Source organism: Mastigoproctus giganteus, chromosome 3 (genome assembly GCF_048544385.1).
Source record: "Mastigoproctus giganteus isolate SK-2022 chromosome 3, ASM4854438v1, whole genome shotgun sequence".
NCBI classification, from domain to species: Eukaryota; Metazoa; Arthropoda; class Arachnida; order Uropygi; family Thelyphonidae; genus Mastigoproctus; species Mastigoproctus giganteus.
The window spans coordinates 68,801,762-68,825,477 of record NC_143577.1 but is presented as its reverse complement, the minus strand read 5'-3'; the positions used below and the strand labels follow the sequence as shown (position 1 = coordinate 68,825,477).

At 37.1% G+C, this 23,716-nt stretch overlaps 1 protein-coding gene across 1 annotated transcript in view; it reads right to left on the bottom strand.

The window, feature by feature from the left end:
• The window catches only part of eIF5B (eukaryotic translation initiation factor 5B), a 609,831-nt gene that overhangs the window by 210,650 nt on the left and 375,465 nt on the right, over positions 1-23,716 (bottom strand). The window contains exon 19 of the mRNA XM_090369319.1: positions 20,287-20,418. Coding sequence (XP_090225445.1) covers positions 20,287-20,418 — 132 coding nt within the window. The remainder of the gene's footprint in view (positions 1-20,286; positions 20,419-23,716) is intronic.

The window sequence follows — 23,716 nt, the reverse complement described above, 5'->3', positions numbered from 1 at the left end:
ATGCTCTTGCACTCTCAGCTACATCAGGCATTGTATTGTTACTGTTCACACATTAATACATCAATTTTGTTTTCAATGTTTATAATTTCCCCCACATTAATGCAAAATTCAATATTGCAATTGAAAATGTGAATATTGCCGGGGTGAAGAAAAAAAAAAGATCATTCAAAAATGGTGTGATAATGAATTCTTTTGTTGCTTTTAAAAACTTCCCCCCTGCACAAGTAAATGCTTCTATAGCCATATTTAAAATATAGGCTATACAATGTCATTCATAATTTTCAAATGAAGTTTCTTTCATTGTATGCTACCATATTTTAGGGATAAGTAGATTTCAAAAATAATTCACTGTACTGAATTTTTTGTTTGTCAGAAGTAGTTTAAACCTTGTCAAGACAAGTACAAATACTGAGAAGTCAGCCAGGACATAGGAATATTACAGTGAAATTTGTTGTCGTGATTTTACTGTATTACATTAAGCAAGTTAAACTCTCACACAATAGAACTACTTAATAATTGATGTTTATAAATTCCATGTTGAATACTGTTACCAGGCCAGGGTCATCAGAAAAGATTTGGAGTTGGTTACTTACTGTACAAGTGTCTTCTGCTCTGTCTAATTAGCAAGTGTAACAAAAAAAAAAAAAAAAAAAAATATCCATAATAGTGTTTGAACTAAAGCAAAATCAGACTGGTTGGGGGAGAGGAACCAGCAGAAATCAGATTTATCATAGCATAGTTTGAGCACCTCTGTACCAAAATAAGCAATAAAAAAAAACTAATATTAAAACCACACAGTAGGCATGCAAAAGAAGGGAAATTGAGGCACTGAAAAACCATTCCCTCTACAAAGAAAGTGGGTCCTAAACAGGAAAGCTATTGATCCTAATGCCTTCCCCCCACTTCCGCAAAAAAATTTGTCACTTGAAGGACATAATCAGATGAAATAGTAGTATTAGTGTGACACAGTAGTATTAGTGTACTGTGTAGTACTGATCAAAATGTACTAAAATGAAGAAAATTTACTAACTACAGCAACTTATCTGGTTAATTTTGAATGCATATGGTGTGGGTTCACAAGCTGATCCACATGTTCAGAAGACTAAAAAAACTTGCAAAATAACCCATGGGGAAAAGACCCTACTCTGTCCACCTGTTATTGGCTAACTATAGCTTTGAGTAGGTGAACCAATGTGAGTAGGTGAACAAATTTAATTTTTTTAATGCAAAATCGCTATTAACATCACCAAAGCCAATGTGTCTTGCAAGCTGGCTCTCTATTGATAGCATCTGTTTGTTTTTTGCTGTTGCCATCCTGCTGTTCTTTATGAATGGCATTTTGCAGGAATTGATTTTGCCTTGGCAGTAGTCACTTGATAATGTTTACAAGATAAAACTCAAAAGTGAACAATGATGCTGAGAATCATAACAATCTATACAAATATTCTCTTGGGTTAACTTATTATTTCCAATTTTTTAAGAACTACTGCTTTAATTTAAGTTGTCAATTAATTCATTTTTAAATTAACTGATTTTGTAGGGCAGGGGACAACCCACTGTATGTGGATTTTTTTTTAAAATTTAATTTTCACTTTAATTTACTCGACTTTCCACTATTTCAATTAAGAGATTTGTATAGTTTCTCTAATTCTATTTTCCTTTTTCTCAGTACTCAGTTTTCTGTAGTAATTGCTAGTCACTTTTCACATTTACTCACGTTGCACAGTTCCCAGTTTTAATGCTTCCTTCTAACAGAGCAATTTCTGCTCGACTCTAAAAATGTGCTTTGTTTACCCAGCTTATATTGAATTCTTGTTATTCTGTGTCTATCAGATGGATTTATGACACTTTGATTACTGTAAAAAGAAGGATATTCAGGGTTGCAAGTTGAAACCCTGAATATTCTCGAGTCACTCTTAGGATGGAAATATAATTTTCTGAAACTGTTATTCATAACAAATTATTGCTTTCTTAATAAAGAAGTTTAATTTGTGTATCTTTCTATCAACACGTAGTGCCTACATAATGTCTTGGAATAATTTTATGTGAAATCTATACACACCCAATGCACACTTAATGATAAAAACACTAGAAAAAGTAGGGTTTATGTATGTCCATTTATTCTAAACAATTTCTCTCAAGTAGTGTAGGGTGCACAATCATAACATAATACCCTCATGTGAATAACCAACAAGTCCTCTTCCTAATTCTGAATTATGGGATAAGTTATAGAATCAATTCCAGTATCAGCAAGAATCAAGAACCTTATTAATCAGCAATTATTAAGGATGCAAAAAATTTAGCAAAAGAGGACTTGGCATTGGGAATAAACACACTGAAACAAATCTTGAAACTACTAACAAAACAAAAATATAAGATAAAACTTTATTAAAAATAGAGCAAAAAATAAAGTACAGTAATACCCCGACTTACGCGAACGCGGAGTTACGCGGTTTTGATTTTTTCGTTTGGCAGCACTGCCGCCCACTATCTTCAAGGTCGTTTTTCATATGTTATCGATATACGGTGCGACGGCGGAGAATGAGAGCGAAAGATGAACAAAATTCAGCTTTATTGTGCATGAGCTGTACACACGTATACAAGAATTTGTATTCCAACTGTCGTATTTATGTGTGCGTTCGAATTCGTGCTCAACTTTTGTCGGAAATTACATCGTTTTCACGAGAGAAATGGATCGCGTCGGTCGAGCCGTATACAGTCAGTCCTCGTATAACACGTGTTTACACTACACAAATTCGATCATACACTATTTATAAATACGGTAACGATATCTTATAATATAACACGAACCGAATTGGCTTATGCACGATTCGCCTTTGTGTTTACAAGAAATGGCAGTCGAACGCAGAATCACCCCAACCGAACGCAACACGATAGGAATGAAGAGAAGATTCAGAAAATGTATTTATGTTTTTTATATCAGTGAAGGGGAAACACATTTCACCATAATAACGTAAAAACCAACACAATTCCAGCTATCGGTATGCAATTAGATCGAGTTTACTACCAGTTTACAACAGATTCCACTAGCAGAAACGCAACTGGATTGTTATTGTTTTATGGTAGTAACCCCTAGAAATGTGAGGTGTTAATAGCGTATCTCGGCCTTTACGGTGTTGTTTATTCAGTTCCTACATGCGCGCAGCTTTGTTTATGGTATCAAGCGTGCCTCCTCGTTTTGTAATTGTGCTTTATTCTCTAAAAATGAGTAAAATACTTAAAAGGTGTGAAAAGGAAGCATAGTGGTCAAGACACTGCACATTCAGAGAGAAAAAGAAGAGCAATTATCGATAAACAGAGGCGGACTGAGTCAAAAATTCTTACCCGGGAAAATTTGTAGTGGCCTCATACTAGCGTTTATGGCGAAAATCACACCGGGGTTTCCCCTGTAAGTCTTATGGCCAGTCCGCCTCTGTCGATAGAGAGAAAAAAAAAAAAATGAAATTGTGAAACGCTTTGAGCGAAATGAAAGACCATGTGATATTGCACGTGCTACAGGCCTAAATGAAGCAACGGCCAAAAGCACATGACAATTGCAAACTTGACATGTTGAAAATTGAAAAGGGCTCAATTGTAAAGGGCTTAAAAATTTTAGAAAACAGACTCCAACGAAGAACGCGTTATAGCTACAAAGCAAGAAATAAAAAAATTATTAGCTTGCTACGAAGAAATTCTGCGTGAAAAAAAGGCGCTGTGTTGTCAGACGAATTTGTTAGATTTTATGAAGCCATCGACATCGAAATAACTTTTTTACGTAAGTCATTTATTTTTTAATACATATTTTGTATTAATATGTATAAAGAACTGCAATTTTATTAATATTTTTCTTCTAAACTAGTGTTTTTGTTAGTCCTTGGTCCCAATTAAACAAAATTTATATGTATTTATATGCAAAGTTGTACCCCGACTTAAGCGATTTTCGTCGGACCCACCTATCGCGTAACTTCGGGGTATTACTGTACAGCATTACAAAAACTTTATAAAGAATAGAAGCTAAGACAAATAGAAATAAAATTTACAGATCAACGCTAAAAGTGGTCAAAGTGATATAAAACAATGTACACTAAGAAACTTTTGAAGTATGTGCTTTTTTATTAACTTTGAAGACCAATAGTATGATATAACATTATATCATGCAGAGCGACGCATACACATGCATTACAACATGCCAATAAAAAAGATTGGGGGGGGGGGGACAAAACATCAGCCATTAGTCTCTGCAGAAGTAGGACAGTATACTTTTGCCACGTTTTAAGCTTGCCATCTCCCATCATGTTATGAAATAATTGCTTCCATAATAATGTGTATGGGGGTTCCACAATTACGAATTATGTTTAAATCCACCACAGCTGTGTATAGCTGTGGTGGATTCTTTATTGCTTCCAACTAGAAGCGATAAAGAGAATCATGTGCATGGTCCAAGATGTGAACATTGGAATGTGGGTTAAATTAATATGTTGCTCGCACCAATAATGCTAAGTAAAAGAAGAGCAGGTGAAGTTGGTCTGACGAACAGCCCTCATGCTTTGAGCTGCAATCACAATATCAGTTGATTCACCAGTATAACACCCTACACTTTAGGGTGTTGTGATTCACATTATATGTTTTGGATAGATTTCAGTTGCATGGGAATAATTCAGTTTCCCATTTGGATTTCAATAGTGAGTTAACTATCACAGCTTATAATATTACCCACTATCCAGACATTTCTGCACATCTTGCTAGGGTGTTGTGACACTACCATATTGATTGTGTGCAGCTCCATGGCAGGAAGTTGCAGTCAATGGTCTCCAGAGCTAAATCTGTCATTCCCTTGCTGAAACGTGCAAATTCCATTTATTGGATCACATGCTTGGACTGTGGGGCGCTATAATGGCAAGTCAGACCATAGCCATTGCAATCGCATCTCAGAGCATCAGGTAGGCTATTCGTTTGGCCAACTTCATCTGTACTGTTGGTGCTGAGCATTATTGGTGTGAACAGGGTGTTAACTAGAACCCACATTCTGGAGTTGAAATTTTGGACCACACACATGATTCTTGTCATCACACCCAGTTGGAAGCACTTCACATAACTGTGGCAGGTTCCAACAATTAATCACAATCGTGGAACCCATATACACCTTATTATGGAAGTGATTATTTTACAACATGAGATTGAAGGGCATTCAATTTATCCTTGATTTATCAAAGATAAACTGAATATCCTTCTCCAGGTAAAAAGCTATCTCAAGATCTCCACATTTAAAGCATTCCGGTTCTTAGAGCCCCATTTTATTTGATAATATCACAGTTCAAAGATTTATTGCCAAGAAAATTGGCAGTATTCTACAACACTTAATGGTAGATCTAGCTGATCCTAACAGATGACATTCTCTCTTTTTTCAGGAGGATTTTCTGGTGAGTTTTGACATTGAATCAATGTTTAATAGAGAGTTTCCTTCCTGGATGAAACTTTAAATATCCTAAGTAGGACTTTAGATCCTCTTGTACACTTCAGCTCTCTAAATTCACTTTCCTATGAAGGAATCTTTGAACTTATTGAACTTGCAACTGGTCATCTGTATTTCACTTAAAATGAAGGAATATAAACAATAAAACTAGTGGCCTCAGTATAGGTAACCACCTTTCTCCTCCCTATTAGAAATTGTTCCTAATGTTGGGGACAATACAGAAACCAAGCCCTTAATTTTTAACTCTCATGACAAGCAGTATTCACCCAGGTATTAAGTTTAGACTTTAAACGAAATCCAACTACTAGCCTCTCTTTTCAGATGTCAAAATTACCAAACAATTTTTGGAAATATCTTTTATATAAGAAACTCAAACACTTGTGGCACTCACTATGAATTTTTTTATCTAATTAACATCTCTCTTTCAAACAAAGATGGATGTCAGGTGTTCTTACATCAGATGAATTCCCCATATTTGTAATGACAATTCTAGACAAAGTGCATGACATTCAGAAAACTGTTTATGTTTAACAGATAGTCTCAACACAATCCTAATGGTTACAGAACTCATATATGGTTCTCGGGATATTTTCAGAGAAATCAATCAGGATTAACAAGATGCATATAAAATCTTATTTTAAATCAGTATTGTCCCTTAGAACCAAGCTTTACTTTATGCCACTGATCCCTCCAATAACAGAGGCCATCTACTGTATCCCATGAGTGGCAAAAATTATATATTTGGCAAATCTCCCTTTCAGATGTTGGTTGCATGGGGAAGGTGAAGCAGATTTCATCGGGAGGCCCAATGTAGTGGAGTCCCCAACTCCTATAATATCAGACATGCCATCTATTATATCCCACCTATAGTAACTATATATTGTGCATCCCAACATCAATTGTTCATCTTGAATTATGTCACAAATCAATCCAAAGTCTCATGTTACACAGTTCCTACCTTTCTCTCCACCTTCCAACAGTACAATTTTTGTGCAATTATTATACAGTTTGTTTACCCAGTTTATATTGAATTTTTGACATTCTGTATCATATATTAGTCTGGTGTTGAGTTGGGAGATCACTGATTACTATAATACAAATGCATGTTGGAATAAGGAATACACTAACATCAACTCCAGTGTAGAAAAGTACAATTATTTCCAAACTGTCAGTAAATCGGCAAATCTGCCTTACCATCGAAGTGTTTCCACATCTGGGATGGTGCCGACAGAATTTCTCTCAAGTTTCTAGATGCTCTTCAAAAGAGGGCAGTTATGTAATTAATGACTCATCTATAATGCAGTCTCTCCATTCTGTCTCATAGATGTTGTTTCTGCTGCATGTCCTTTCTATAGATACTTCCATGGACCCTGTTCTTCCGAATTGGCTTGTATAATTCCATTTCTATTACAAACTAGTCTGAACACGTGCTGCAACCAGTCAGCTTCTTTTTACTGTCCAACTTCAAACTCACATTACCAACTTTTCTTCTTTCTTCTTTATTCCTTCAATTTCCGTTTTTTGGAACAACCTCCCTTCATACATATTTATTGAAAATTACAATCTATAGAAATTCAAGCCTTGGCAACAAGTATTGTCTTTCATTTTTTTTTACCTTAAACCCAAGTACAAAGTATTATAGGTTCCATTATCTCATGAGCTCAGAGTTTTCATTTAAAAAAAAAAAAAAAAAAACTATTACTGCCTTCTTTACATAGTCTAATCAATTTGACAGTGTTTGTTTTCTGATAAAGCACTGCCAATAGTACTCATAACTGTAAAGAATTACTTTACTGCAGGTATGAGGAATAAAAGATTCCTTATCCCCCAAACTGACACTGCCAGTTTGGGGGATAAGGGTAATATAAATTAGCATTAGCAGTGGTAGTAGAGTTGTACAATGCTAGAAACCAAGCTTATGCCATATCAGCCATAACAAAAAAAAAAAAAAAAACCACTTCACCCCTCCATTCATTCCAAATGGCTGTCCAGCTTAGCCTTAAATTTATTTAGACTATTGACTTCCACAACAAAAGATAGAAGTCTGTTCCACCAATCAACTACCTGCTGGCTAAAAGGAAATTTCTGCACATTATCTTTCTACAACTATCTTTCCTCAATTTGAATCTATGCCCCCTCAGGTTCTTAATCTGTGCAAAAAGAAGAATCCCATCAGCATTCAGCTTGCTCAACCCATTAAAGGCCTCAAACACCTCAATCAGATCACCTCACAGGTGCCCAAGTCCCCAGGTGCTGTAATTTACAGAACTTAAGCCTTTCTTGGAAAGAGCACCCCTTTGTTCCCCCTCATTCAGCAAACTTCATATTTGACTGCACAATTACCCCCAGGTCTTTTTCACTTTCCACTTCCCTGAGTGTAGTACCACACAGTTGGTATGTTTCTCTTCAGTTATTGCTACAATATGCAGTACTCTGCATTTGTCAATTTTAAACTTCAGTTGCCACTTCTCAGCCCATTTGGCCAACTTATCTAGATCCAGTTGAAGTAGCATACTGTTTTTACCGTGGTTAACAACCCTGCCAACCTTTGTATCATCTGCAAACTTGAACATTAAACCTCATATACCTTCATCAAAGTAGTGTCCATTGATTACCACTCTGTATCATCTCCCACTAAACCATCCCTTTATCCATTGTAGCAATTTACCCTTAATGCAATACCTCTCCAATTTGTACAGCAGCCTTCCATGTGCAACAGTATCAAAAGCTTTCCTGAAATCCAAGTATATGATATCAACATTATTTTTGACATTAAGTTCCTTTATGACCACATCATAGTCTCCAATCAAATTGGTCAGACAAGACCTCCCTTTAACAAACCCATGCTGTGTCTTAACTATTACTGCGATCTAGCCCAGATGATCGTGCAATGCTTCTTTAACCAGTGATTCCATTATTTTCCCCGAAACACAAGTTAAACTAACAGGTCTATAGTTACTTGTGTCACCTTTTGAATCCCCTTTGTGAATTGGTGATATCTGCACACCTCCAGTCCATGGGGACCTCCCCTAATTATGGCTAAGGGTTTGCTTACTTCCTTTGCTGCCTCCTTTAATATAACTGGATAGATCCCATCCACCCCAGGTGCCTTGCTTATGTTTAACTTCAACAATTTCTCTTCCACTTTGCTCTCAGTTATTACAAAATCACTTAGCTCTCTGTTAGAGTTTGATAAACTTCTGGCATTCCACTCATTGAATAACTCCTTGTGTGAATGTAGATACAAAATACTCATTCGGTTTATCAGCTACCCGAGCATGATCATCAATAGTCAACACATTTATGTTAAGTGAACCAATCTGATTCATCCCTTTACTTCTAGAGTTTACATAAGTAAAGAACGTTTGCTGTTTTTCTTTGCATCCTTTGCCAAAGATTTCTTGTAATCTGCCTTTGCCTGCCTAACCACCTTCGTGACTTGATTACAGACTAGCTTATATCTGCCATAGGCTTTTGTGTCACCTGATATTTTATATGCATACCATACATTTTTCGTCTCTACCAAGAACCTCAATTCATCTGACATCCATTTAGGCCTAAACCTTGAACAACAATTCTTAGTTGGAATGAAAAGCCTAGTAGCCTCCAAAATTAAGTCCCTGAAGGCTTCCAATTTAGAATTCAACATTGGTAACACCATCAGTTGATCCCACTGTATAGAATTTAAAAACTGTCTGAGACCCCTGTAGTCACCTTTACGAAAGCAAAAACCCTTCCCTTTAGCCTTGATGGCAGTTAAATCTTGAAGTAATTCCCACATCAGTACATTGTGATCACTGTCACCTGGTGGTTCCTTTATCTGCAAGTTCTTAATGCATGAATAATCACTGCTGATAATCAGATCAAGAGTATTACTCCCTCTGGTTGCCTCTCCTCTCGAACATGTTGCTTAGAAACATGTCATCCAATAAATCCACAAAAGTTTTGCTAGTGTGCGAGTGACCAACCCACAAGTTCCAGTCAATATCTGGAAATACGTGTTTATCTGATAATACTGGTCTGATAGGTAATCTGATAAGTAATGCTTGCACATACATTCAGTGCTCTTATAACATGAACTGAATTTGCTTATGCACGATTAGCCTTTGTGTTTACAAGAAATTGCAGTCGAATGCAGCAGAATCACCCCAACTGAACAGAACACGGTAGGAACAAAGAGAAGATTTTGAAAATATTTGTTTTTTATGATTGAAGATTTCATGGAAGGGGAAACACATTTCACATAATATCGCAAGAACCCACAGAATTCCAGCTATCGTTATTATCGCAAATGTAATTAAATCTACTTTACTACCCATTTAACAAATTCCACTAGCAGGAATCCCCAATAAACCAGAAATAACAAATTGTCTTGATTGTTTTTTTGTGTGCTTTAGTAAAATGTAAGCATGAAAATGTGAGCATAGTGTCTTTCCATCTTTACTGCATTGTATATTTAGTTTCTACATGGACACTGCATTGTTTATGTGTATTATCAAGGTTGCTTCCTCATTTTTGTTCTTTTTATATTTTTGCTCTATTCCCAAACAAATGAGTAAAATAATTGAAAAAAGTGTGAAAAGGAAGAATCCTGGTGAAGATACTACAAGTTCAGAGAGAAAAAGAAAAGCAATATCAATAGAAGAAAAATATGAAACTGTGAAATGCTTTGAGTGGAATGAAAGAACATGCGATATTGTGCATGTGACAGGAATAAATGAGGCAACGCTGAGAACAACCGGAAAGAATGTAGAAAACAAAGCAACTTTCATAGCAGGAATAACTCAAAGTGTAACAGAATCAACTAGATCAAGACACAAAGAATTGGAAGAGATGGAACGTCTGTTATCTATTTGGATAGAAGTTCAAACAAAGGAGAGACCAGGAACAAGTTTGCTTACGATAAAAGCAAATATATTGGCAATATTTGAAGACCTCAGAAATAAAGCTGGAAACCCTCAAGAAGTGCCTCCCTTTACTGTCAGTAGTGGCTGGTTTAATAATTTCAGGAAACGTCACACTTTTCATAATGTGAAATTATCAGGTGAAGCTGCGAGTGCAGTGAAGAAGCAGCAAAGGCATTTCCGCTGATACTGAAAAAAACTAGTTGAGGAAGAGCGCTATACACTGGACCAAATTTTCAACTTTGATGAAACCAGACTGTATTGGAAAAAAAATGCCATCGTGAACATATATCTCAAGAGAGGAAGCACGAGCTCCAGGCTTCAAGGCTGCTAAGGATAGACTGACTATTATGTTAGGAGCAAATGCAAGTGGTGACTTGAAACTGAAGCCTGTTGTTATTTATCATGCAGCCAATCCAAGAGCATAAGGTCTACCCTAGGTGTTTACTTTAGGAACAGCAAAAGAGGGTAGATGACAGGGCAGATCTTCACTGATCTTCTACTAGATGTGTTTCAAAGTTACTGCAAAAAGAAAAATTTGGATTTTAAAATTTTAATTGTTTTTGACAATGCACCAAGTCACCCTCCAACCTTTGCTGAACTGTCACAAAACATCAAAATCCTGTTTTTACCCCCTAACTCAACCAGATTTTATTCATGATTTTAAAAGCTTTGATTCCGTAAACGAGCTTCCTAAATTAAAAGCACAATGTGTTGCCCTTGCAAAGCAGGTTGGCTTTGAGGAATTGGAGGAATAAAATTTAGAAGAGTTGCTTCTGTCTCATGAAGAAGTACTTTCAACTGAAGAACTGCAACAACTTGTTGCTGGAGGGCAGGTGGAAGGTGAGGAAGATGACAAAAATGAATGCCTGAAATCCACCATAAAACAGAATGAATTTAAAACTGAAGAATTATCTTCAGTTTTAAATTCATTTGAGAAAATGAATGCAATGGCTAGAAGATAACGATTACATTACAGAAAGAAGCAGAAGAGCACTTTGCACAATTTGATCTGCTCTGGAGCCATATAAGCAGCTGCTTTGTAAAAGGAAGATAGCGAAACAACAGTAACTAGATGTCTTTTTTATGAAAAGATCCAAGAAAGAGACAGAAAATGAGTCAGAGCCCTGTAGTTCTAGTGTGACCACATTTCGTCCAAAGCCCTCATCTGCATCTCCTTCACTTCCCAGTTTTGATGATGATAACCTGCTGCCACTTTCCCCACAATTCCACTGCTTCAACCCTTTCCTGCAAGCTGTCTTAATTTATTTTTAAGGTAGAAATCTAAATTTAAATGATTAAATTATTAATTTTACATTTTTCAACTGTGTAAGTGTTTTATTATGATTATTTATTGTGTTTAGTAATGTTTTGGTTACAAATCTGTGTACAATCTTAGGCGGTCAGCACCCAATCCTATTTTTCCCATAAGGCCTTTTATTTATATTGCACGATTTTGCATTGCACAAAGGTTTCTAGGAACAAACTATCGTTGCACATAAGGACTGACTGTACCTCAAGAGTTCTTATTTCTTACCGCAAAAGAACATATTAGCAAGGTGTTCTGTGGGCAGAAACATTTCAAATGAGTGGGTAACCAATGACAGGGAAGCAAGCTTAAATAACTTCAAGGGGTGTGTCATGGTAGTTAATTATACAAGAACACCAAGTCTTAATTGTTTATACAGTAATGCCAGGAGTGTCGCCCATAAAATGAGTGAATCTGAACTGTTGGTTAGGACAAGTAATGCTGACATAATAGGACTTACGGAAACATGGTGCCACCCAGAAATAGGGGATGATGAGTTTCAGTACAGTATGTACAATGTATTTAGGAAGGACAGAGCAAATTGAAGGGGTGATGGGGTCATGCTTCTTATCAAAAGCAGCCTGAGTGTGACGAAAGCTTTCCCCGATTCAGAAGCCTTGCATATTATAGAATCTGCATGGTGTGAGACAGTTAAGTGAAGGTATAATTAGAGTGGGAGTAATCTACAGGCCAGGTGATTGGGAAGATTATGATGAGAGCCTTTACATGAAAATGGAATGGGCAAGTAAGCATGAATGTCTTATTATGGGTGATATTAATTTGCCTCTAATTGAATGGAGCAAATGGGAAGGAAACTCGACATGGGGACAAAATTTTTAAATCAATTAGATGATTGACTGTCATTTGTATCAACATGTCAGGGAAAGTACTAGGGAAAAGAATATTTGAGACCTGATCATCATCCATGAACCAGATGACATAATGGGGCTAAGAGTACAGAGTTCTACAGTGGACAACAAAGAGAGAGATGGCAATAGTTAAAGGCAAAGAAATGGGTTCAGAAAAAAAAAAAAAGAAAATTACAATGCTTTAAGATGCAACATGGCCTTCATTAAATGGATAAATATCTCACAGAGAGAAAAATACAATTGAATTATGGTATACCTATAAAAACATTAGTCATAGACGATTTGAATGTATATATACCATTAAAAAACATATTCCGTGAGGAAGATTCCAAGTTGGACGAATAATAAAGTTGCCAGATTACTTGAGAGAAAAAGATGGCATGGAAAAGTTAGCAAGCAATAAAAAGTACTGAAGCCTATAACAGCTAAAAATTAATCTGTAATAATGCCACAAAAAAGGTTAGATAGTCAAAGGCAGATGAGAAATCGCTGGCAAAGAGTGAAAAGTAGAGATAAGGAATTCTTTGCATATATAAAAGCAAAGAAAAGAAGAACAAACCAGATTGAACCCTTTTGTAATGGACATGGGACAGTATATACCCTAGCTGATGTTGCAGATGAACTCAACAGCTACTTTGCATCAATATTCACAGAAGAAAAAACCTTTAGGTCTATGAAAATTATGCAAGTGAAGTTGAAAAATAAGTAATTAATGTTATTGAAACGTCACATGATTATTTAATGAAAAAAAATTTCATGCCTACAGGCAAGTCCTTGAGGTTGTCACAGACATTCACTCAGATATGCCAGACAAGCTGCACTAGCCACCCGGGAGTGTCACCTGATATTCGGGTGACACTCAAGTCAAGTGGACACCAAACCTCGCAACAATTGTAAAGTAGTTATTAATCAGTCCAAACTAGAGTTTGAACAGGCTAAGAGTAGAAAACTTGCTTCTTGCCCTAATGGTAGCCGAGCATTCTGGTCTCTTGCCAAAGCTATTGGCCGCAACTTTTGCCCATCTCTGCTCCTACCTCTGTCCAAACCAGATGATTCTGTTGTCACTTCAGCCAAGGATAAAGCTGACCTGCTAGCATCCCATTTTTCTTCCAGCTCATGTATTAATGATCTTGGTAAAACACCTCCCACCATTCCCAACATGCTCCATTCAATGCCTCCTGTGGTCTTCCGTCAAAAGGATATCAGAAGAATTTTGATGAATCTTGATGCTAAGAAAGCTCCAGGTCCTGATGGTATTTCTCCACTTGTTCTCAAAACCTATGCTCCTGAACTTACTCCTATTCTTTGCCGCCTTTTTTCACTTTCTGATTCCAAAGGTGTTTTTCCTTCTGCTTGGAAATTTGCTCATATCCACAGTTAGTTCCTAAAAAGGGTGGCAAATCCCTCCCATCCAATTATCGTCCCATTGCAATTACTTCTACTCTTTCTAAAGTAATTGAGAAATCAATTAACCGCCAACTCTTAAACTACCTAGAAACCTTCTGTCTGATCAACGATCACCAGTATGGATTCCGTCAGTGTCGATCCACTGGTGATATTCTGGCTTATGTTACCCATTTATGGACTAATTCAATGGAAAGGTTCAGTGAAACACAAGTAGTTGCTCTTGACATCTCAAAGGCTTTTGATCGTGTTTGGCATAAAGGTCTTCTAAACAAGCTTCCATCTTATGGTTTGCCAACTGTTTTTAGTAATTGGTTATCCAGTTTTCTCTCTGATTGCTCACTGAGAGTGATGATAGATGGTTCTCTGTCTTCTAACTTCTCCACTAATGCCGGTGTCCCCCAAGGTTCAATTCTTTCCCCCACTTTTTTCCTCTTGTATATCAATGACCTTCTTTCATTGACTGGAAATCCCATCCATAGTTATGCCGATGATAGCACATTGCATTCAACTTTCCATTTTGAGAAACCTTGTCCTGCTCAATCAGCTTCAACTTCTCAAAAATCTGCTACCAATTCCTTAAATGCCGATCTTCAGATAATTCTCCAGTGGGGCAAAGACAACTTAGTTGATTTCAACCCTTCTAAAACTCAGTCTTGTCTTATATCTCGCAAAAAGGATTCTTCTGCTCCTATGCTTATCTTTAGTGACACTCCGATTTCTAGGCAAAATGATATCTCTTTTGGGGATTACCCTGACTTCTAATCTCTCTTGGCACAAGCACATTACAAAAAGTCCTTCCTCTGCATCTAAAAAACTTGGTTTTCTCTTTCACTCTTTCTCTTTCTTTCTTACTTTTCTTCCAAACAGCTGCTCACTCTGTATAAATCGCAAATCCGCCCTGCCATGGAATATTGTTCCCACAACTGGGGTGGTGCCCCCAAACCTCTCTCAGGCTTCTTGATTCCATTCAGAAGAGGGCAGTTAGGTTAATTAATGATTCATCTTTAACAGAGTCTCTCCACTCGCTTTCTCATATACGTACTGTTTCTGCTGCATGCCTCTTCTACAGATACTTTCATGGGCACTGTTCTTCTGAATTGGCTTCTATAATTCCTGCTCTCTCTTTCAAAACATTCCGAACACGTGCTGCCACCAGCCAACATCCATTTACTGTCCAACTTCAAACCCACAGAACCAACTTTTCATCTTCCTCATTTATTCATTCATTCATTCAACTGCCGTTTTCTGGAACAACCTTCCTTCATACATATTTCCTGAAAATTACAATCTACAGAAGTTCAAGTCCAATGTCAACAAATATCTTCTTTCGTCTTCAACCTCCAACCCAAGCACGGTACTAAGTACTATATGTTCTAATACCTCTCGTGTTTGGGGTTCACATAAAAAAAAAAAAAAAACATGAGTAAGGCTCCTAGCATTGATGACATATACACTATTTAAGGGATGTGGCAAGTGAGTGCATTGAACCACTGAGGCTAATTATGAGAGCATCACTGGACTCAGGAGAAATTCCATTGAATTGGAAAAGTGCCAATGTATCTCCAATACATAAGGGCAGGTCTAACTTCAGTAGTAGGTAAAATCACAGAGGCAATAATTAAGGGCGGAATTCAGGATCATTTGGTCAGAAATGGAATTCTGAAGGATACATAACATGGTTTTGTAAAGGAAAACTCATATTCAACAAATTTGGTTAGCTGTTTTGACAGGGTCACTCATAAGCCGGATTTAGGAAATCATTTCGCCATTGTTTATTTGGATTTCAGCACAGCATTTGACCCAGTCCAACATGAGCAGTTACTTTATAAGCTGGAAGGTTGAAATCACAGGGAAAATCCTTAGAGCAGGAGGCAGAAGGTTCTGATAAATGGTTATTCTTCAGATGGGGTTAATGTAAAAAGTAGGGTTACTGCAGGATCAGTTCAGATCAGACTGCAGGATAAATTTGCAGATGATGTAAAGATTGGTAGAGAGTTAATGATCACCCAAGCAGAGCTTCTTCAGGGTGATCTAGAGAAAATTCAGAGTTTGTCAGAAAAGTGGCAGCTATGCTTTAATTCTATAAAGGTCAAGGTCTTACACACCTGGGGAACAGTAACACCAAAATAACACTTATACACTTGGAGGTGAACTAAAGTGGTAGAAAAGGACTTGGGAGTTATGATACCATAAGACATTAAGTTCTCCAAGCATTGTAGGCAGGTTGCAAGGAAGGCCCATGGTGTCCTCCCGATGATTTATCGAACATTTGCTAGAAGAGAAAGGACATCATAATGCCATTATATAAAGCCACACGTGGAATACTGTTTTCAAGTATGGAGCTGCACCATGAAGAAAGATATTGAGCTTCTTGAAACAGTACAAAGATGGGTAACTTGCCTTGTAAGATCGGCAAAAAGGCGTCCACACGAAGAGAGACTTTGAATGTGGGTTGCACAGCTTGGAAACTAGGCACCTTGACTGAGGTGTTTAAGGCTCTGAGAGGCAATAGTAAAATGAATGAGGATGAAATTTTCAAGGTTAAAAATGATTCTAGAACTAGGGGTCAAATTCTAGTAACGAGGAGAGATGTTTATATTGGATTTCAGGAAGTTTCATTTTAGCTAGCGAGTTAAAAATGACCAGAATAGTTATCTAAATGTGTGCTAAAGGCTGACAGTTTGAGGAAAATCACAGATCAGGTGGATAGTTAGTTACGAGAGGAGGGAAATGCATGGGTTGTCTATTTCCTTTTCTTATTATTATGTTTTCTTTTTATTTATTTATTATTATTATTTTTTTTTGGCTGGTGCAGCATAAACCTTAGGCTTCCTTGTGCCATATGATCATTACTAATTTCTCTCAATTCCAGTATGATGAGGCATCCACCAAAATTGGATGTCATATTTTGTTTCAATTGGAGGGTAAGATGGGTGAAAATCTTGGTTATCATTAATACTATTCTTAAGGCGTGTGTATATTATATACTTTTGATACTGTTTTGACTGAAGATTATTCAATGCTTATTAGTTCTATTGCAAACAGTCTGCTTTATACACGTCATCTCAGTCTCATGGGCTGCAATTACATCTGAAAACAGTGCTATTGATTCAACTGAAAAATCAGAATTTAAGCCATCTGCATAAATTGACTGAAAATCCATATATACTGATTGCAGTGGGTAGCATATAATTGCTGGTAAACTAATTGTGAGGTAGTATTTTCTTTTTCAGTACTGAAAAATAAAATCACAAGGTGAAATGTGGAAATGTGATTATTACATGGTGCTATTGGGTAAGCAGGTTATATTATTTGTTTTTAGTTTTATTGTTTTATTTTTAGATTCAAATTAAATAGTAATTTTTGAATTTGAATAGGCACTATGAATTTTCACTTTATGGTGAAAGACCACAAGCCAGGTCAGCAGACTTGGTAAAGACTAGTTTAAGTACATACTATAATGCATATTTTTGTCTCTGAAGAGGATAAAGACAGTTCACGTATTTCTACATAGAAGCTGTGTACGCTGATACCCAAATGCTCCTGTGGCTATGATAATGACATTCCAAGTGCACTGGAGCTAATCATCAGAAGGTGCTTTTCCTAGTTGAATCTTACACTGGGGCTTCGCAGCACTTTTGTATTACAGAATTGAGATAAGCAAGGCAACTAAGCACATGAAGAGTCAAGTATACCATTTGTAAATCATGCATTTCCAAGAAGAAAAACCTAAGTTGCTGGGAAGAAGAAACAATGAAACCTATACTGAGACCAACCAACATGGCAAAGTGCGGAAGACCAGTCAGTGCAAGATATATGCCACACAGGTATTAAAGAATACAGGACGGCCTTGATTAACGCGATTAATTCGTCCCACGAGCGCATCGCGCAAAACGGAAACGCGTTAATCGAATATCATAACCAATAGGAAAAATTATAATTGGTACTTGACCTTCTGGAATGTCCATAAAGAATTTTAAATAACTTTTAAATAATACCTTTTAAATAACTTTTTAACTGCATGCCATGTAAAAGATAATAAAAATTATAGAATTAAATGTTTATTGTTCAAAATATATAATGGAGAAACTAACTATTTGCTACAGAAATATTTGAACACAGTCGTTTGAACAGTTTTGGCTTTCGTTTTTTCATCATACAATTTCCGATAGCTGACAACAAGCTTCTCTAGGCCCTGGCGAAATAACATGCTTCTTTCGATGTTAGGATCAACATCCATTACCTTTTGTTTAAGGTTCTCTGCAATACGAAAGATTTCGCCTAGTTCTTTTACCGTTATCTCCTTTGAGGTAACATTTTCATCTGGCTCACACTCTTTTTCTTCAGCTTCTTTGTGCGCACGCTGTTGCTCTATTTGAAGGAGATCATTGTCCCTTAGCTGTTCTAAATGCGAATTCAGTGATTCTCGAACGTTAGCTGCATCCAAGCCTTTGAAACCAAGTTCATTACCAATATTAGTTATGTATTCAATAATTTTTTGAACTGCATCTTTGAAGCAAGTAAAATCGTTTGCGCGGGGTAAAAGATGCTTCCAAACTGCTCTCATATTGCTGGCTGTCACTTCTTCCCATGCTGCATGAATGTTTTCAATGGCCAATCGTATGTTATATTTTTTCCAAAATTCTGGTACAGAAATTGCATTATCTCCTGTTATAGCTTCAAGTGCCTGTGCAAAGGTTCTGCGGAGATAGTAAGCCTTGAAAGTTGCAATCGTCCCCTGGTCCATGGGTTGCAATAACGAAGTCGTATTCGCCGGTAAAAAAACAACTTTCACATTTTAATTTAAGTCACCAAGTGCAGAAGGATGTCCAGGTGCATTATCTAAAAGCAACAGAGCTTTAAAAGTAAGATTATTTTTCTTGCAATAGGCTTCAACTGTTGGACAGAAATAAGACGTAAACCAGTCTTCAAATAGGGCTTTGGTCATCCATGCTTTTTTATTTGAACGAAAAATGACTGGAAGAGTGCGATGGCTGTATCCTTTTAAAGCCCTAGGATTTTGTGCACGGTACACAAGCATGGGTTTCAATTTAAAATCACCTTCAGTGTTACCTCCTAATAAAAGTGTTAGTCGATCTTTTGAGACTTTATACCCAGGTTGTGATGCTTCATTTGCAGCCAAATAAGTTTTAGTTGGCATCCGTTTCCAAAATACGCCCTTCGTCCAAAATACGCGTTTCGTCTACATCAAATATTTGCCGATTGTCGTATTCAGCATCCTGAATGATTTTTTGCAATTCTGCAGGAAATTTGGCTGCAGCATCTTCATCAGCACTAGCAGCTTCCCCTGTTACTTTAACATTATGTAGTCGTGCTCGATTTTTGAAACGTCCAAACCACCCTGAACTAGCAACACACATTTCAGTCTCCCCTTGATATTTTGTTTCTTTGAGCTTAGTAAAAAGGTTAATAGCTTTGCTCTGAATATTGTCCTTAGATAATGGAATTCTTTTTTGATTGCAATCTTCTATCCAAATTGATAAAAGACTTTCCATTTCAATCATTATTAGAGTTCTGTTTCTGGTATTTTGTAAGACAAAAGAAGATGATGAAACTTTACCTTTCTCTTTATATTCGTTCTTCCGGCTCAAGATAGTTCGTACGGTAGACTCACTGTATCCTAGATCTCTTACGATTTTCGCATGGTTTGCACCACGTTCATGTTTTTTAATAACTTCAAGTTTATCAGCTAAAGTAATAACTTTTCGTTTTTTTTATTACAATCACGTTGTTTTTCACTCTTTCTTTTATCCATAATTAACAGGGGTAGAAAATTAGAATTTTTAAATACGTCTGCACGTGACTTTATTAGGTGGAGACAAACAAGTAACACGTCTACTTAGTTGATGGAACACACTGAGGCGGGAAGCGGACAAACGCTTGTTTATTGGCAGTCAGACATTTAGTGCGCGATTCGAATCTTTTTCAACTATCAGAAATAAAAGATCGCGTTAACTGGAAATTTGAATTGCGTAAAGTAAAAAGTGGTATCATTTTTTCCAATCGCGGTAACTGAAAACCGTGTTAATCGAACTCGCGTTAAGCGAGGCCTGCCTGTATAACACCCATCTCAACACACTAATAAAATATATGGAAGTAATAAATTACATGCCACTCTTTCCTCATGAACATAATGTGTTGTTGTAGTGTTACATATCATGGATAGATTCATGATATATTACTATCAAAATAAAACATAACAAGTGGCATATATCTACAGTGAGTTGCAAAATAATGAAGTGCTTACAATAAAACCACAGAAAACTTTCAGAGTATACATAAGTAAAACTATATCATACTTACTGGTATTTTAGAAGTCTTCAGAAACTCTAATAATGCTTCAAGAGAACCAAGTGTTGAAGCTTGTACATAAACACCTCTCTCTGCAAGCTTAATAGAACTCATAGCTTCTTTTAATGTACTATTAACTTCTTCCTGAAAGAGACAAAATAATAAAAATAACAAAATTCTATTTTATTTCTCATATTGATGTTTTATTTAAAAAAACAATGGGATGTTTCAAATTTTCATTACAGATATTTAATTCAGTATTGTTAACATTTATGTTTTGGTTAAATTACAGAGAAATCATATCACACTTAATACACAGACAAACACTATTTAAACAGACACAAGACAAATATATAAATTGCCTAGAAAATATAGTGCATCCAAAAGTATTAAAAAAAAAGTTTCCAAAATATGCCCCTGTGACTGACTGGCCTTTGTGAAGGTAATCCACTAGCAACAATCCATCAGCATCCCAGAAAACTGACACCATGAACTTGTCAGCAGTAGGAATCAATTTGTCTTTCTTTGGAGGGGGAGAAGAGCTCTGTTTCCACTTTGGACTGCTCCTTTATCACTAGCTAAAAATGATGGACCCATGTGTCGTACATGGTCACAAACTTTGCAAGAAAATTTGCAAATGTTCACTTGACTTCACAACTCTTGTGTGTTTTTGATCTGCTGTCAAAAACTTGGGGACCCAATGTGCTGATGCCTTTTTCATAGCAAGAATCTGTGTATTATGAGGTGCGTACACATTCAGATGAGATGCCAAAGATGTTGGAAATGTACCAAACTGTCACTTGTTGATCATTCATCACCAAATCATGCACATTATTAAAAACTTCAAGAGTGCTGGACGCTACAGGTCCTCAAAAGCAATGGTTATCTTCCAGGCTCTCCTTTCTCATTTAAATTCTGCTGCCACTTCTTAACCATGGAATAGGAAGACACATCCTCCCCCAATGTTGTAACTATATCCTCATGAATTGATATTGGCATTATTCCCTTTTTATCCAAATACTGAATGACTGCATGGTGACTGATTTTGTCCATCTCTCCTTACTCACACAACACTGTTGACTTCATGACCCAACCTGTAATTAAAAAAGGCATTACTGAAAACTGTACAAAACTTGGTGGGTTACTATTTGAAGTATTATAGAAGTACAGAAATTTTTTAACACTGTACTATTATCCTTTCATACTCAGGCCAGGAGTTTTTCAAACGTCCCTTGTACCCAAGGTCTCTGACTTCCAGTGACTGTAATTCATCTGTCTTTGAAAATAGCTGATGCAGTATCAATAGTCATGTTTTGTGCTAGTTCTTCCACCTGTGAAATACTCAAGCTTTCTAATTACAGTGGATCCGGGCACAGCAGATTTCCTACAGGCTTTTTTTTTTTTTGCAAAAGTTCGGTTTCTGTTGGTGTTATGTTCAGTAGGGCACAGAATTTCACAGAACTTGCTTTCTGTTCATCTTTCTCATGAGTGTAGGATAATCCCTCTGCATATAAAATTGTCATTACACACACACACACACACACGAGGTGCTACCCAAAAGTTCCGGAATTGTATTTATAAAATAAATTAAGACTAGCCCTAGGTCTTATTCCCCACAGACACCTTCGAAGTAGTTCCCTTGAGAGCGCAAACACCAATCCCAGTGCTTCTTCCATGATTTTAATGCGTCCTGAAAGTCCTTTGTTATAGTGATCAGCACCACCTGCGATTCGGTTCAGATATCCTCTATGCTGCCAAATCTTCAACCCTTCGGCTTGATTTTCATTCTTGGGAAGAGGAAGAAGTTGCAGGAGTCTAAGTCTGGCGAATAGGGGGGGGGGGGGAACAAGATGTTGGATGCCAAAAACTGCACCACAGCGAGAGATGTGTGGGCTGGCACACTGTCACGATGAAGGACCCAGTTCTTTGGGCAGCACTTCTCTGGATGTTTCCTTCTGATGGCTTCCCTTAACCGCTTCAGGACGTCGCAGTAGAACTCTGCGTTGACGTCTAGCCAGGAGGGATGGATAATCCAGTCAATGTTCAAAAAAACAGATCAGCATGGACTTCACATTGCTCCTCACTTGTCAAAGTTTCTTTGGTCGGGGCGAAGATGGATTGTTGCTTGGTTTCTGGGTCATACCCAACTCTCATCATCTGTGATGACTGTAGAAAAAAGTTTTCATCACTCCTGGCCTGTTCTTGAAGATCTTTGCTAACGTCCATGCGATGCTGCTTTTGTCTTCACTCAGTAACCATGGCACGAACTTGGCCGCAATCCTTCTCATGTTCAACTCATCTGACAAAATCCACTGATATGTGCTGTACGATAGTCCTGCAATGCCACAAATATCGTGGTTGATCCGCCTGCGATCTTCATGGATCGTCACCCGAACTTTTGCGACAGTTTATGTGGTGGTGCTAGATGACAGACACCCAGAGTGATTGGCATCATCAACCGACATTCAACCATTTTTAAAATGGATAAACCAGTAGTGGGTCTGCATCTAACCTAATGCACTGTCACCAATAGCTTGTTTCAACTCCTTATGGGTTTCTGCTGCTGTATTTGCATGCACGTTGCTCTCTCACATCAGCCATCGCAACAATCACAAACTATCAAAGAGCTGCACATAAATATTCAATGACTCTATCCAGCCTGATGCCACGTGGCACACTGATTCACAAAAGATGCATGCAGTGTTACCTAGCACCAGAAATCCACACTAAACGTAGTTCATGGGCAACATTCAAATTTCGGGAACATTTGGGTAGTAACCTTATATATATACAGGCTCGCCTCGATTAACACAATTAATTCGTCTCGTGAGTGCATTGTGCAAAACAGAAACGCGTTAATCGAATATAATAATCAATAGGAAAAATTATAATTGGTCCTTAACCTTCTGGAATGTCTATAAAGAATTTTAAAAATACCTTTTAAATAACTGGTTAACTGTATACAATGTAAAATATAATGAAAATAATTATGGAATTAAATGTTTATTGTATAAAACAGCGGTTCCCAAACTGTGCGCCGCGGAATATTTAAAATTTTTGATGGAAGCACAACGATACTCGACATCTGTCATCAGACGCCGCGTGAACTACTAGCTTGAGGTAGTTCGGTTTCAACAGTTCTTATTAAGTTGTTTGGACCTAACTACTACTACTAAACGGAACTGTTAGGTATTTCTTTTGGTCTAGGTGCGCTGAGAAAAAATTATTGAGACACTAAGGGCGCCGTGAAAAAATCGAGACACTAAGGGCGCCGTGAACCGAAAGTTTCGGAATCTGACATAAAATACACAATGAAGAAATGACTGTTGGGGAAATATTTGAACAGTGTTGACTTTCTCTTTTCCTCAATCAATTTCTGATAGCCGATAATCTTCTCTGGGTCCTGGGGAAATAAATATCACAGAGAACCTCACACCTTTTG